The sequence below is a fragment of the Myotis daubentonii genome, chromosome X (genome assembly GCF_963259705.1).
Source record: "Myotis daubentonii chromosome X, mMyoDau2.1, whole genome shotgun sequence".
NCBI lineage: Eukaryota > Metazoa > Chordata > Mammalia > Chiroptera > Vespertilionidae > Myotis > Myotis daubentonii.
The window spans coordinates 13,656,487-13,672,238 of NC_081861.1; the positions used below are offsets into that span (position 1 = coordinate 13,656,487).

General features: G+C 37.7%; 1 protein-coding gene across 5 annotated transcripts in view; it reads right to left on the reverse strand.

Annotated features, from left to right (window-relative positions):
- MTM1 (myotubularin 1) overlaps positions 1–15,752 on the reverse strand; it is a 110,341-nt gene that overhangs the window by 77,310 nt on the left and 17,279 nt on the right. For 3 of the 5 annotated variants that reach the window (XM_059679008.1, XM_059679007.1, XM_059679006.1), the window contains exons 2-4: positions 9,042–9,113; positions 5,828–5,900; positions 4,009–4,103 (exon numbers count right to left, since the gene is read on the reverse strand). In XM_059679008.1, coding sequence (XP_059534991.1) covers positions 4,009–4,103; positions 5,828–5,900; positions 9,042–9,104 — 231 coding nt within the window. In that variant the 5' untranslated portion in view covers positions 9,105–9,113. The remainder of the gene's footprint in view (positions 1–4,008; positions 4,104–5,827; positions 5,901–9,041; positions 9,114–15,752) is intronic. The other 2 variants (XM_059679009.1, XM_059679010.1) reach the window with 1 other exon arrangement.

The following is a 15,752-nucleotide window of genomic DNA, read 5'->3' on the forward strand; positions in this document are numbered from 1 at the left end:
CTTCATGTCTCTAATGGCCATGCAAATCCTGAATCTCTCAAGATTGTCCCCTCCTTTTTATTACAACTAGGGCTGTATTAGGCTCTTATTGCTTACCTGGAAAACAAAAATAACTCCCTTCCTCCAGTCTCTCTCTCCCTAATATATCATACATGCTGCAACCTGACTCCTCTTCCTGAAATACACATTTGATATGTCATTCTTTATATAACATGCATATAGCTTCATTGCCTCCCATTCTCCACTCCTCCCTCTACCCCCTATATTCCAGCTCCAATAGATCACTCAGCCATTTCCACTGTATATGGAATTTTTTTCATATTGTTATACATGTGATATGAAAACTCTCTACCTGATATGTTCCCCCCATTTTCCCTTTTGTCCAGGAAATTGATACCATTCTTCAAGACTTGGTTCAAATATTACCTCCTCTGTAAAGCATTCTATGACTCATCACACAGTTAATCATCCTCTCCCTTGTAACCTCATAGCATTATACAACCACTGCAGACTTTGCCATGTTATACCACAATTACTCATCTCCACATTATTCACCTGGCATGATGTTAGATTCACCACAGGACTCAATGAAAGTTTCTGGAATAAAGATATGAACACATAAATAAGCAAAGAGTCCATTTGTCTTTCTCATCCTCTGTAGCACCTGAATTCAAAGTGTTCCTAGAAGGGAATCTAGAAGCACCCTTCCCATGGTAGTCTACACAGTGGTCAGCAAACTGCGGCTCTTTGGCCCCTCGAGTGTGGCTCTTTCACAAAATACCGACTTCTGCGCATGGGCCACGAAGTTCCGATCGCACTGTACGTGCGCGCCTGTATGTGGTATTCTGTGGAAGAGCCACACTCAAGGGGCCGAAGAGCAGCATGTGGCTCATGAGCTGCAGTTTGCCAACCACTGGACTACCAGATTACAAAGTATTACATGCCTAAAGTGGCCCCTTCTGGAGTCACAAGATCAACACCAAGCCAAATTACTGAGCACCCTCAAGATCAAAAGGTGGCTATGGATCTTTGAGATATAGTCAAATTATAGTGATGAGGCCTGTTCCCTCCCGAATTCACTCATTGAATCCACTTTTACTGAGCACCTACTGTCTACTGGACACTGTACTAGCTAGGCACAAAGGGCCAAAAGGACTCACCATTACTTACGACCACAGACAAAGCAGCATATAAGTAAATCAGAATTCCTTTATTTAGCACACCCTGATTGAGTACCTTCATGTGCCAGTCTCTGTCCTATGTGCTGAGGATAGACAAGCATTCCTGTCCTCAGACAAAGAACAAGATAAAGCAGTGAAATATATAAAATAGGAGATAGTGGCAGGTGCTCAGGAGAAACAAATAAACATGGAAGGGAGAGAGGAAGTTTTGGGATGGGTATTGCAAGTTTAGATAGAGTGGCTAGGGAAGGTTTCATAACAAGTGTTAACATACAGTTATGAGAAAAAGGGCTCTGGAGACACAAAGAGGGAGTGATAATCTTCACAGGAAATTGAAGAAGGTTTCGGAGAGGACATGATTTTGAGGTGGGTTCTGAAGGATGAATAGTGGCTTCTGAAAGGGCATTCAGGTATAGTGAGAACAGCACATACAAGGGTACAGAGGCATGAGAGGGCTTCTCAGGCTGGGAAAAGGGAAGAAAGAGGCTTTGTGTAGTTTGAGAACAGTATGGGAGATGTGGTAAGAGCCAAGACAAGAGAAGTTAGGAGGATTTTTATGCCATATAAAGGAGAGTGGATTTTATTCTATGGGCAGTAGGGTGCCAACAAAGGTTTTGGAACTGAGAAGTAAGTTGATCAGCCTAGGTCTAAGGAGGATCACTCTAGAGGCATCATGCAGGCCAGAATGGTGGGGGAAGACCATGAGGGAGGGCCACCATGACAATCTAAGGAAATGACTGCTGTGCTTGGATAGCTGACTCGGAGTCAGACTGCACTTCCACTGCAGTGTTTACATACCTGAAACAAACAGGTGTCCATTTCAAAATGCCAGTGAGATGACAGCTCTTTGTCAAACAAAAAATTCATATTTTGCAACAGAATCCACAATTAATGCTGGTTTTTTTAATGCTTTTTTTTTTTTATAACTTTAAGAAACATTATGATGACTGTTTTTGGGCTTCTATATAACCACGTAAGTGGCTTTCTTTATATGATGTTTTCTGGTATTATCTGCTTGCTTTTATACCGTGACAAATGTTGTGTCCAATCAGTTAAAATGTTTATGTAAAACTTAGTGGAAGAAGAAAAAAGTTAGAAGTCAGTGTCAAATGGGCATTTTATTCACCCATTCAGCACTAATCCCCACCTTCTAGAGTGCCATATGAAAAAAAAATAAATAAATACAGCTTGCTGAGTGCTTTCCCAATTATGAAAGGACTATATGCTTCTTCCAAGTGGAAGGGGAAAAAACAAAGCATGCCTAATTCCATCCACTCTCCAAATACCCCAAGTACTAAAACTTTTGGTGTATTTCCTCTGGCTTCTTTTCTGCAGGTAGCTTTTGTTTGTTTTCCATCATTAAGAACATACAATATACACAATCTTGTCTTAGCACCAGTTTCAGTAATTTTCCCGTGCATCGTTAATGACAGCATAAAATGGAATCAGGCATATGTGTGGCTCAAGCCAAAAGTCTCAGAGGTGAAGGCATTATAACACTTGCATTAATTCTAAATTTTTGATGCATCTCCCCTATATTAGCATAAAATATTTTAATCTGTCCCAGTGTGACCTTGGGAGCTGTACTGAATGAGTCTAATCCGTACTTCACAGAAGCCACTTCATACATTCCAAAGTAGCTCTGTCATATCTCCCTTTGTCTTCTTTTCTTCACATGAAAGATCAACATTTATTTCAATCATTGCTCATATTGCAGCACCTTTACTAGCCTGGTTCCCTTTGTCTGAACCATCCATCTCTAGTTTGTCAATGTCCCTCTTAAAATATGGCATCAGGATTTGAACACAACACTTCAGATGGGACTACCATCTCATTTTGTCTCGCCATTATTATACTTTTCTTAATTCACCCTATAGGTCTATTAAGTTTTTAATCAATCATGTACAATTACTGGGTCAAATAAGAATGGGCCACTGTTGAAACAAATCTCTTCCATCTTTATTGATATAACTGTAAATGTTATTTATGCTAAAGCGAGATTTCCCCCAACAGTCTCACTGACTCCTGTGTAAAAGCTGCTGTTGGGCTCTCTTCCATGTACCCTGGACCTATTTACTCCCCCTTGGTCCATCTCATCAAAGTAAAGCTGTCCCTTCAGGCCAGCCTGGGCAATGGCGACCCACCACGTCTACTAATAGGTCCTTCTGTGATAATCACAGAGGCTATTCACTCCTTTCTCTTCTGGAGCATACTGTCTCCATCTCATCTTCCCACCAGTGGAACATTACTTAAAATGTTGTGGTAAACATTTCGTGGCTCTAGAATGAAGAGGTAGAGTAGCATTAAGCCACACCATAGCCAGCCTAGTTCTAAACTGCTACCTGATGCTCTGTAATCAAACACTTGAAAAGTTCTACAGAGGTGGGCCTATACAAGGGATTCACATCAGTATCCTCTTCTGTGATGTTTTAAAAATTACAACTGTGCTTGGACCGAAGAGCTACATGTTCTGATGTAATAAATCTAGGACACTGTAGTGTCTTTAAGCTCCACAGGTGAATTTTCTCTGTGCTTCTTCTAAAGAACCACTGTTCTATACCTACCTAACTTCTCCAAACTAGCAAATGGGTACAGTTAGTAACCCCTCCCCACTACTATGAGAGACAGAACTTATTTTTAACTCTATTCCTACATATATAGGTGTTAGTGTAAAATAAGCTTTGCATAAGCCAAACATTAAGAGTTGGAAGCAAATGTATCCCCCATGTTAATCTGAGCCACAGTCAATTTTGCAAGGTAGAAGAGAAACAGTTTAGCATTATCTTTAACAGTTAGGGTCATCTTTACGGTCTTAGATTCTACTTACCGTTTCCAAACTTCTTAAATAAAGACGATAATTTGTGATGTAAACTCTTCCCTTAATGGGGCCATTGAAAGGACATATGTAAATAACTTCTTTGTCTATTAAGATAAAAAAAGTACCCTAAAATAATGGAAATATATACCAAGATATACAACAAATGGCACTAATTTAATATAAACTATTTGGCTAAGAATAACTACAATAAAAATTACTGAAAAGTTTGAAAGCAAGCATTGGCAATGTTTCTACATTACCATGCTTGGTCCAGTGAGGCCGTTAGGGAACGAGTGGGGCCACACGTCACCTCTAGGCACTAGTGGTGCTTCTCTGAGCTTGCCCACCATGTTGTCACTACCTGGGGCAAGGGGATAACAGCTGGAGAGCAGAAGTGAATGAGGATACTGATGCTGCTACTCTCAAGAGGTTATAAAGGTAACTGCTGAGCTATTTCAACCAGAGCGTTGCAATTCTGTAGGACAGTCTCATGGACTAACCACCAGATAGGGTTTGAGGTTTGCCAACCTCTAATTATACAAACATAGTGATGTTTTTAATAAATGAATGTCAGCAGTAGAGATGTTTCAATAGTCTACTCTTTCTCTTTTAATAGTCCAGATGAGAGTTTAGCTAGATACATCTCAAACATTTAAATGATATAAAACAGATGGCCAAGAGAATAGTACAATTTTGGTACAATCAAACATAAGAAGAAACTAAATTAGGAGAGTTAATTTATTATAAAAATGTATCTTTCTCTTATCTTTCAAGGATGTCCTTGAATGTGTTCATGGCTTTTAATTTTTTAAAACAAACTTGAAATCCCTTTCTCCTCAGATGCTAAATGAAAAATACCCGTAAGGCTACCTCATGCTAATTCAGTTACTACACACCAATTAAGGTTTTGGCACTGATACAGAGCACCAAAACTTCATATGTGAAAATCACCAAAAGTAAGCTATCCTCTTTGCTCTTATCCAGAAATTGGAATTCTTGCAAGTCAGTGGACATGAAATAGTTTCTCCTGATGCATGGTTAACTAATTCACAAAGGCATCATATCTATGACCTTAATCTAATTAGCACCATCCATTTAAACTAAACAATCAAGTTCTTAATCAATAAAGCAAAAGGTTCCCTGAAACAATGCTAACTATATTATCACCAAATATATGGGAATCTGAGAGGGAGTCGACCCTAACGTAAAATGTGAAAGCCTACAATATCAGCCCTTGGCTTAGAAGCTGTCAGATGTGTCTGTATTCTTAAACCAGAATAATCTGGTTCTTCCACAGTAGATACCTTCCTCTTAATATAAATTTATCATAAAAAAAATAAGTCAACGATAAAATTATGACATCAATATTACTAACTTCAGTTATCTGGCAAATGAAAGCTATTTTGAACCATTATGGTTTCCTATATTTCAAAGAAGAGAATACTGAGATTTTAAGCCTTTAACTTGATCATTTTAAAGCATATCATAAACTAGAAAACCTTAATATCATTTTGTCCTTATAACCGCAAGCCATGAGAGCTTATCACTCCAATAAGTAACTTTCAAGAGATAACCCACATTTTCCCCCCAAAATAATTACGTCTTTGATACAGAGAAAAGTATATCATTATCCTGGAGAGCACAAAGCTCTTGAAAGAACTCTTTGATCAAGAAACTAATGCACAGAGTTCTCTCCATATTAAGACTTTTAAACAAAGCTAGCTTATTTGTCTAAATTTGACTTCCAAGAGCATGAGGAATAGAAGTCACCTGATCCTGCTGAACCTCTCACCAATTTATGCAAATCCTAACTTCACAGGATCCTTACCAGTAATGCGAATTTCTCCTGGAAGTCGAGGAACAGCCTCACTGAGATCCCGATTGACTCCATCCCTAGAAGTCTGTAAATGAAACAGTGGCATCAGAAGTAATCACATTATACTTGCACAGGTTTTCAAGCAACCTGAAAAACAACTGACCAGAAATATACTTTATAAAGGAAAAAAATCAGAGAAATACTTATCATTATAGAATACTGGAACAGAAAATTTAAACTAAAACATACCCTCAACATTCATTAGCAGTGATAACTTTTAGTCTGCAAATAATATTAGCATGCTTTTAACTAATATTAATTTTAAACACCCCTTCCAAGCACTTCACCATTAACAGCATTCAGAAAAATGACAAAAAGTAAATATTAAATGTCTTCTATAGATACATGTATACTGTGACAGTTTTATTTTCCTATTAAATATTTAGTCATTTATCTTTTTTGTTAAGAGTAGAAATGAAAACTTCTTTCAATGGGGCCTTACCTGAGCCACAGTAATCGCACTCTTCTTACAATGCCAGAAAATAACCTTTATTACATATTGGGTTTCTTATTTTACTAAGATCCTTCCTCACTTAGGTAACTTGATAAGAGGAAAGGGATCTGTCATTGAACTTTGGAGCTGACAATAGGCTTAGGTACCATCTACACAAATACTTGCCATGTCTCTAGGCCTCCTGGCTTCAGAGTTATTTCCAGACCTGTGCCTTATTCAATGGCCACAGCAGCTCCCTCAGGGAGGCAAGTAGTAACCACTGAAACCCAGAGGGAAGTTCTAAGTGTAATGTGACATAATTGGCCTTTGTGACCCAGATGCCTGGTTAGGTGTCTCTCAATCTATTCAACTGCCATAGTGGATTCATAGCAATGATGGGCTGGCTATGTCCATTTTAGGGCATATGAGGCACATCATTAAAATCTGTTTGAGCAAAAGGTTTTTTTTCAGCATTACTTTTTTTTAAAATATGTTTTATTGATTTTTTACAGAGAGGAAGGGAGAGAGAGAGTTAGAAACATCGATGAGAGAGAAACATCGATCAGCTGCCTCCTGCACATCTCCCACTGGGGATATGCCCGCAACCCAGGTACATGCCCTTGACCGGAATCGAACCTGGGACCTTTCAGTCCGCAGGCCGACGCTCTATCCACTGAGCTAAACCGGTTTCGGCTCAGCATTACTTTTCATTCATTTTTTTCTAGTTGTTTTCCAGAATGTCACACTGTAATCATCTCATGTGTGAAGTTAGTTAATACTTCCCTCAAAGGGGTTTTGTGAATGTATTAAGTGAAACGAAATTCATAAGCACACTTTTGTGAATTATCAAGGGCTATGTAAAGTATTATCAAATGAGAGAAATGTGAATTGTGTATTTAGGTAGTATATAAGCTATCAAAGAGGGGTGCTTTCCTGAATTTTTAATGGTTATATCTTTTTTATTCAGGCACAAAATAAAAATTCTTAGCCAATTTTCAGTATGTTTTAGTGCTTGCAAGCTAAGCATTTTTAACTAGGAGGACAAGACAAGTTGTCCCCAGCCAGGAATGCCTTCCTCAATAAGGAGCAAAATCACACACCTTATATAAATTAGACTGGAAATAAATTACCATCATCCTTTAACACCACCTCTCACTAACTAAAAACAAGTATAATGAGCAAATTTAATATTCAGTATGCCTTTGAAATACCACAGTTCTGGGTCAGAAGAAAGCATAACTCAAGCACAAAATAAGGAAAACAAATGTTTGATTAACACAGGATAACATGAAATTAGCATAGGATATACTTTATTTTAATGTTATACCTTATTGGAGTTATTTTTTTAAAAAATATATTTTTATTGATTTCATAGAGGAAGGGACAGGGAGAGAGAGAGAGATAGAAACATCAATGATGAGAATCATTGCTCGGCTGCCTCCTGCACGCACCCTACTGGGGATTGAGCTGGTAATCTGGAATTGAACCTGGGACCCTTTAGTCCCCAGGTTGATGCTCTATCCACTGAGCCAAACCAGCTAGGACTACTTTTGTGTTTAGAACTGATTCTTTACTAAACACAAACATTACATTACTAAAATACAATACAAATTTATGTAATCTTGGTGAGTAAAGGGTCCTTATAAACATGATACCAAAAGCAGAAAATATAAAGTAAAAGCTTGGTAGATGTGTTTACATAAAAACTTTAAACCTGTGACTTTCAAAATAAAAATAAAATATTATAATGTACTTAGACAAAATGTTGTAAATATAATTAAAAGGTTGACAATAAACTAGGTGAAAAAGGTGAAGGGGAATAAGATGTACAAACTTCCAGTTACAAAATAAGTCAGCCAAAGAGATCTAGTGTACAGTTCAGGGAATATAGTCAACAAAAACAAAAAATAAAAATTAGGACAAAGACTTGTAATGTACATTATAAAGAGTTGGTTATAATATATAAAGAACACTTACAAATCAATAGAAAAAGTCCCCCAAACATTCCAAAGGCAATTAGGCAAAGCACGTGAACAGTCACTTCACAAAATAAATACAAATAAACAAAAAGCACATTTTCTTATTTTTTAAAAGACCAACCTCGTTAGTAATCAGGGAAATACAAATTAAAAGACATCAGTTTGCTCCCTTCTGATTGCATCCCCCTACATGGCTATTAGGAGTGTAAATTAACCTTTGCGGTGGATAATCAAGAATATGTATCAAAAGCCTTAAAGGGCCATGAATAAAGCTTATTTTAAATTGATCCCTTACTTCCAATTTATGCTCCAAAATCTTCCTCTAGTTATATAATTTTCTCCTCAATACTTTGAACCATTTTCTGTTAATGTTGTATTTGTTTCAGTCATGCAACTATTTTATCATCATAATTAGAAAATAATGTCAATATTCAGGAGGGTTTTCCAATATCTCTTTCAGAAAACTTTCAGGGGAGAGGGACTGCCTATAACACAAATGTAATATTCACAACACAGAGAATCTAAAAAATGAAGTTACATGAAAGGATTTACAAACTAAACTCAAATAAAACATATAAGGTAGCCTGTTTTTTCTCGAACAAGGTGGGATAATAAATAAAACCACATGTACTGAAGTATTTAAATTATGTGAATGAATAATGTAATTAATAATTCAATAAATTTAAAATGACTGCCTAATATGAAAAGAGAAATGCGGAGAAAGAGATGGGATAAATCTGAAAACACGACTTACCCTCTTAATAGACTCATTTTCCAAGGAGCGTGAATTATATTTAGAAGATGGTGCAGAAGCCATACTGGAACTCTACCAAGAAAGACAACATTCAATATCAACGGAATTGTATGCAATTTCAGACATATGTAACAAATGTTGGGGGTCCATCTGGGTCATGGCTGTATCCTGCTATTTAAATATTGTAATTGAGAACCAACAGTACTACACTTTACAGTCCCTATTTCCACTGTAGTCTCCAGTGGGAATGACACACACAAAGGACTAAGCACAGTACCAGTCAAGGACAGAGCTTTGGGAAAGGTGCAGGGCACTATGGAAGAACAGGAAAGGGCAGCTAGCTATGTATGCATGGGGGAGCCCATAGGAAGATAGCACACATATTCCTGGATTTTTTTATTCATTGCAGTCATAGTCATCTAAAAGAATTTAATGTTTAGCAACTGTGCAACAGGCCTCAAATTTCCACATTTCTTAATTTTTAAAGATTACTTAGAAGCAGCAGAGCAATAAAAAGGGTAGACAATTGAACTCACAGTATTTCCCCCTTTAAGAATTCTATTTTTGTCTTAACTGGTTGCTCAGTGGCTAGAGTATTGGCCCAAGGATTATAGGGTTGTGGGTTAGATTCTGGTCAAGGGCATGTACCTCGGTTGCAGGTTCAATCCCCAGCATTGGTTGGGGCCAAGTGCGGGAGGCAACCAATCGATGTGTTTCTCTCACATCAATGTTTTTTTCTGTCTCTCCCCATCCTTCCACTCTCTTTAAAAATCAATGGGAAAAAATATCCTCAGGCGAGGATTAACAACAACAACAACAACAAAAGAATTCTATTTTCTTCAAATTAAGGCAATTTAAAGTGGCATGAATTTGATAGAAATCAAATTAGTAAGATTTGATTTAATCAGAATTTTCTAAGGAAAGCATACACTTACTTAATTTAAATAATGCATATTCATCACAAGTCAGACATAAATGAAAGCATCATGTCAGCACATATACAATGTTTTAATGCAAGATTTACACTTGTGAAGATTATCACAACAGGAATCTAAGTAATGTTTCAGTTATTTTATTAATCAAAGTTAGTGACAGAGAAGTACACTGAAGCTACAGGGAGGTACACAGCATTCAGTTCAACAAACTGACTGTTGTTATTTGTGGGATCTTTTCCCCAGGCTCATTAAATGAGTAACTACTTGCTAACAAAATGCAGCATGGAGAATATCAACACACCTTAGCACAAAAACTAGTGATCTGATAGCTTTTCGGTGCCAATCACTGTCATTAAGTAAGGCCCAAGAGAGATGACAAGATGCAGATAAGCGTAACCATGGGAATGAAGAGGCAGAGAAATGGTCAGATGAGGACAATCTTATAAGATTAGGACTATCAGCCCCCCATCCTCAGCATTCAGCTCTCTAAGGCAAGGCTGGGGGTAGATCTGGGTCATGGCTGTATCCTGGCACACAGTTGATACTCATAACTATTTAGTGAATGTGCAAAACACATAATAATTGTGAAACATCATGATGAGGTTAGATGGTATATTGGTTCACCAAATCCCTGAACACTGAAACTAGGGAACTACTGCTGAGACATAAAAATGAACAATTAGGGCAAAGTACAACACTTCCTTATAAAAAGGGATACTAAACTTCAAAAACCTGAAACTCATACTAAGATGTGGCACAACCTAAAATTAGAAATAACTTTTTAAAAAGATTAATGAATAATAACTCTAAAATGAATTAAATTCTGACAGAATATCCTTGAAAAGCTTCTCTAACCTTAAATTCAAATCCCAGCAAAATAACCCTTTATTCTGAGATAGGAGAATGGATGAGATGGACTAGATAGAGCAAGTCAGATATTTTTGCCCTAAAATTATTCTATTGACTAAATAAGATTATATATTTAGGGAATTTCCTTCAGTAACAGATACAAAATTACTTTTTAGTAATCAAATACTATAATATTTAAATCATTTAAAAAGTCAATGTTTTCAAACAAAAGTTAAATTATTACTATCAAGTCAACAGAAGAAATTAAAAATGTTGGGTTATGTAGTCAATTCAGTCTTCACCTTCCTGTTCCTGTTTATAAACCATAAAAGATTAATCTTCCTATTTTCAATACTCATTTAAATTTTTCAACTTAAAATGAACTAAATATAATAGAGGAAAGTCAACATTTCCCCCTTATTTTTAACTACCTTATTGACACATAACTCAAATATTGTACAACTCACCCTCTTCAAGTGTACAATTTAATGGCTTTTAGTATATCCACAGAGTTATGCAACTATAACCGCAGTAAACCTTAGAACATTGTCATCACCCCAAAGGAGAAATCCCGTACCATTATTAGTCACTCATCACTCCCCATTCTCCCAGGCCCGAAGCTATCACGAATTTGCTCTCTCTACAGATTTGCCCATCCTGGACATTTTATATAAATGAATTCATATAATATGCAGTCTTTATGTCTAAAGCGCTCATTTTAGAGTTATATTAACTGCTACTAAAAGTCAGACCAAGTACAAATCTGAGAAATCCAAGGGCCCAGGTAAGTGGGTCAGTTTTGAGACGAGGTTCACTGTAAAAGCTCATCAGTGAACCTCTTTTTGTTGAATGGTTCCAATTATTCCTGAAATACACAGAAGCTGGAACAGTATGATGCTGGAAAGCATAGATGTTGGAGCTGACTCAATTCAAATTCTGACTCTGCATCTCAGTATTTGACCTTGGGAAGGTTATTTAACTTCTCTGGCCTTAGGTTTTAGAACAGTGCCCGGTATATTTGTTAAACAAATTATTATCATTTTTTTCAATTACGAAAGGGTAATTATTGAATGCTGACACCATAATCTATTCTACAAATTAGTCCTGACCCTATAAATACTAGGAAGAAAGTTAATGACTATCAGGATAATGCATTGCTGGTAGTGACCTAGCTATAAAGCTTCTCTTTAAAAAGTACATGAAAATAATGTCTCATTAGGACCAGGGAAAGCAGTATAGTGCTGTGGAAAATGTACTAGATGGACGAGCACAGGCCCTAGGCTTTCTTGAACTTATTAAGCATGGAAATTTCATCTATACTTTCATCTATAAAATATCTACATTGGTCTAAACACAGTTCAATAATAATTAGAAACTATAGTGAAGTTTACAAAAGTCAGCTACCCTTTTGGTTATAGAGTATTTTGCTCAAAGCCTCTAAAGCTCATTTTAATCCTTTTTGTTCAAAAAACATTTGAACTGAGGTTACCTTGGCTTTAAAGTGAAAATCGAAATGTAATGCCATATATATATATATATATATATATATATATATATATATATATATATATATATATATATGCTAATTACAAGATTCTAACCAAAGGTAGACAGACTTCTATCATTTTTGACCCTGAAAAACAACTTTTGTTATGATTTAAGCCCAAACCTCCCTATTATGGAGATGAGCAGGAGAGCCTAGAGAGTGTGTGACAAGGCCCTGGCATGAGTTAGTGGCAAGGCTAGCTCTAGCCTAGGTCTCTTGACCAACACTGCAATGTCCTTTCCACCCAGAGAAAAGAGCTTCCAAATGGTCTCTATTTTTAAAAGACAACAACAACATGTTAGATGTGACTGGTCCCAAGTTCAGCAGAAAAGGAGTTTTAGACTAAGAATCATAGTTAAGAAAATAACTCATTTAAGCAAGAAATCTTTGGGGCTGCCAACTCCCTTCAAATAAAGGTGGCATTATATAATAAATCAAAACTTTAAGTCACAACATGGCCTTAATTGTGTTTCTCCTTAAATTCAAGACAAATAACCTCAGTGGTCTCATGGTATTCCCTTGTCTGTCTCCCCCAGTTTCCCACCTCCTCTCTACCACCTCTCTCTCTTTGTCTTTGTCTTCTCTCTGCCCCTCTCCAGATCTTCTTCCTACCACTTACCAACTTTCAGATATCTGTTGTTATCCTCTACCTCAACCCATCAGAATACAAACCCCCACCAGAATACAAGCCCTCACCAGAATACAAGTCCCCACCAGATGGGGATTCTGGGCTGTTTTATTTACCGCTCCATTTACAACACCTGTAACAGTGACTGGCTGACACCCATTAGGTACTTGATAGGCATTTGTTAAATGAATGTATGAACTGGGCAATAACTGCTATTTGCCCAATGTTTCATTTAAGGCAGAAATTCATGCAAGCTTAAAAAATGGTGGAACAAATCTTTGCCTAATCAAGGCATGATGGCCCTGGGCAGCAGAATGGCAGCATTAACTTATGCCTCCTTGAGGCAATAGCACTAAAAAGAACTTGAACACTACCATACTACTTCCTAAGAAATGGACATTTCAAATTCAGGCACCCAAACATCTTCCATCATGCCCTTCTTCCAGACTAAGAAACTATTCTACTCTCCACTGAATATGAAAAATAGGACTCAACAAAACACCTGCAGCAGACATAAGTATAAACACTTTCAAACAAATGAGGACCATTTTTACCCTCTTGTAAAAATCTAAAAGCAGTAGAACCAGAAAATAAGTTTGACCTCTCCTTCACAGAGCCTTTGCAAGCAAAATCTAAACTCCAATGGGAGCTCTAGTTTACATGGTCGCCTGATCAATGGGCCTAAATTAGTGGTTTTACTGAACTTTCCATGTAACAACAGAGACAAAAGGCATGCAGGTCTTCTTCTTCTTCTTCTTTTTTTTTTTAATCAGTGTGCTTTCTTACCCTGTGTTCACATTTAAATGAAGTTTAAGAATGTTCTTTCTCTGGAGCAGCGGTCGCCAACTGGTGGTTCATGGACCACTGGTGGTCTGTGAGATCCAAAAGATTGGCGACCGCTGCTCTGGAGGGTCCCTTGAAAGCTAGAGAAACTCTACCCAGTCTGAAAATGAACTTCTAAAGCCTACCAGCAAGTGAGAAGTTATGCATAAGTAGCCTCTGAGTTGAGAATTCCAGGTCTTCCCCAAGGAGGTCTCTTTACTTGGAAGTCTGTTTTGAAAACAAATGCCAAATACGTAGGGAAGCCCCAATGCTCCCTTTCTTATAAAACAACTTTCTGTTGCTAGCCTAAAACAAAAATCATAAATATTATCAACCTAAACACAATTTCAAAAAGTAATCGATATAATGTCCTAACTCCAGTATAAAGGAGAAATAAAAGGATACTGAAGTATAATGAAATAATTTATTTTACAACACATTACATTAAAAACAAAAACACCCTCTCCCATTTCCAATGTGGCCTCTAAGGGGAGTATTACCTCTCCTCTATGAGAACTAATAGCAGGAAGTTCTGTACCTGGAGTGCCAGGAAACACAGGATTTAATAAATCAACTTATTCTGACTTTTGCATTAAAGTTGCTCTGACTGTAGGACACCTAGGAGGCAAGAAAATGAAAAAGATGCCTTGAGATGTCTTCAACCAAACCACTCTCAGCATAAAAGAGAAATGTTCACATCCCAACCATTTTGAGACTAGTACACTATCAATTCAACTTCTACATTAGCCCAGCCCACATGAAAACAAATGATGGTTTGCAAAACTAGAAATTTATTTCATTTCTATACATTTTCCTTTGAACAGGGATTGGTAAACTTTTTCTGTAAAAGGGCACATCTACACTAATAAAAGAGAAACATGCAAATTGGTGTCACTCTGCTATGCCCACCAGCCAATCAGAGTGACACTGCAAATTAACCCAACAAAGATGGCGGTTAATTTGCATACACAAGTGGCTCCGACCAGAGTGAAAACTGAAGACTGAAGAGGCTTGGCTTCTCTGCTGCGGCCAGACCAAAGACCTGGGTCCCAGGTGCCGGAGGAAAACTGGTGCCGGCAGCCAGGGGAAGGAAGGCCTATTGAGCGAATCTTCGTGCAATGGGCTTCTAGTCCTATATAATAAAAGGCTAATATGCAAATCGACCGAACAGCAGAACAACTGATTGCTATGATGTGCACTGACCACCAGGGGGCAGACGCTCAATGCAGGAGCTGCCCTCTGGTGGTCAATGTGCTCCCACAGGGGGAGTGCCGCTCAATCAGAAGCTGTGAGCCTATCAGCGGTAGTGGGAACACTGCGAGTGCAGCAGCGGTGGCGGGAACATCTCCTGCCCCTGTGGCAGCACCAAGGATGTCCAACTGACAGCTTCAGCCCACTCCCCATCAGTGGGAATTCCCCCAAGGGCTCCCAGACGGCAAGAGGGCACAGGCTGGGCTGAGGGAACCCCCTGAGTGCATGAATTTCATACATCGGGCCTCTAGTAGTAAATATTTTAGGTTTTGTGAGCCATAAAGACTCTATTGCAGCTATTGAACACTGTTGTAGCATGAAAGCCATAGGTGATGCGGAAATGATAGAATGTGGCTGTAAGCCAGTAAGACTTTATTTACAAAAACAAGCTGTCACCCTCCGCCTTAAACTATTAAAATACATTATTTCAAAGTGAAATTCCCTCCGCCAAAGCAAATAATAATTGTTATTAACCCCACCATTCACAGCCATACCTTATAAAAATGCACTATGACCAGCTGCAAAACTGTGCCATGTAGTTGACAAAAGAAGGGGTTTCTGTATTTAGACCAGTTTATGTTTCAAATACCAACTTTGTCACCTGAGTAATAATAATAATAGTCATGTAACCCTGGATAAACTGCAGTTCCCTATCTGTGAAATGGACATGATACTACCTA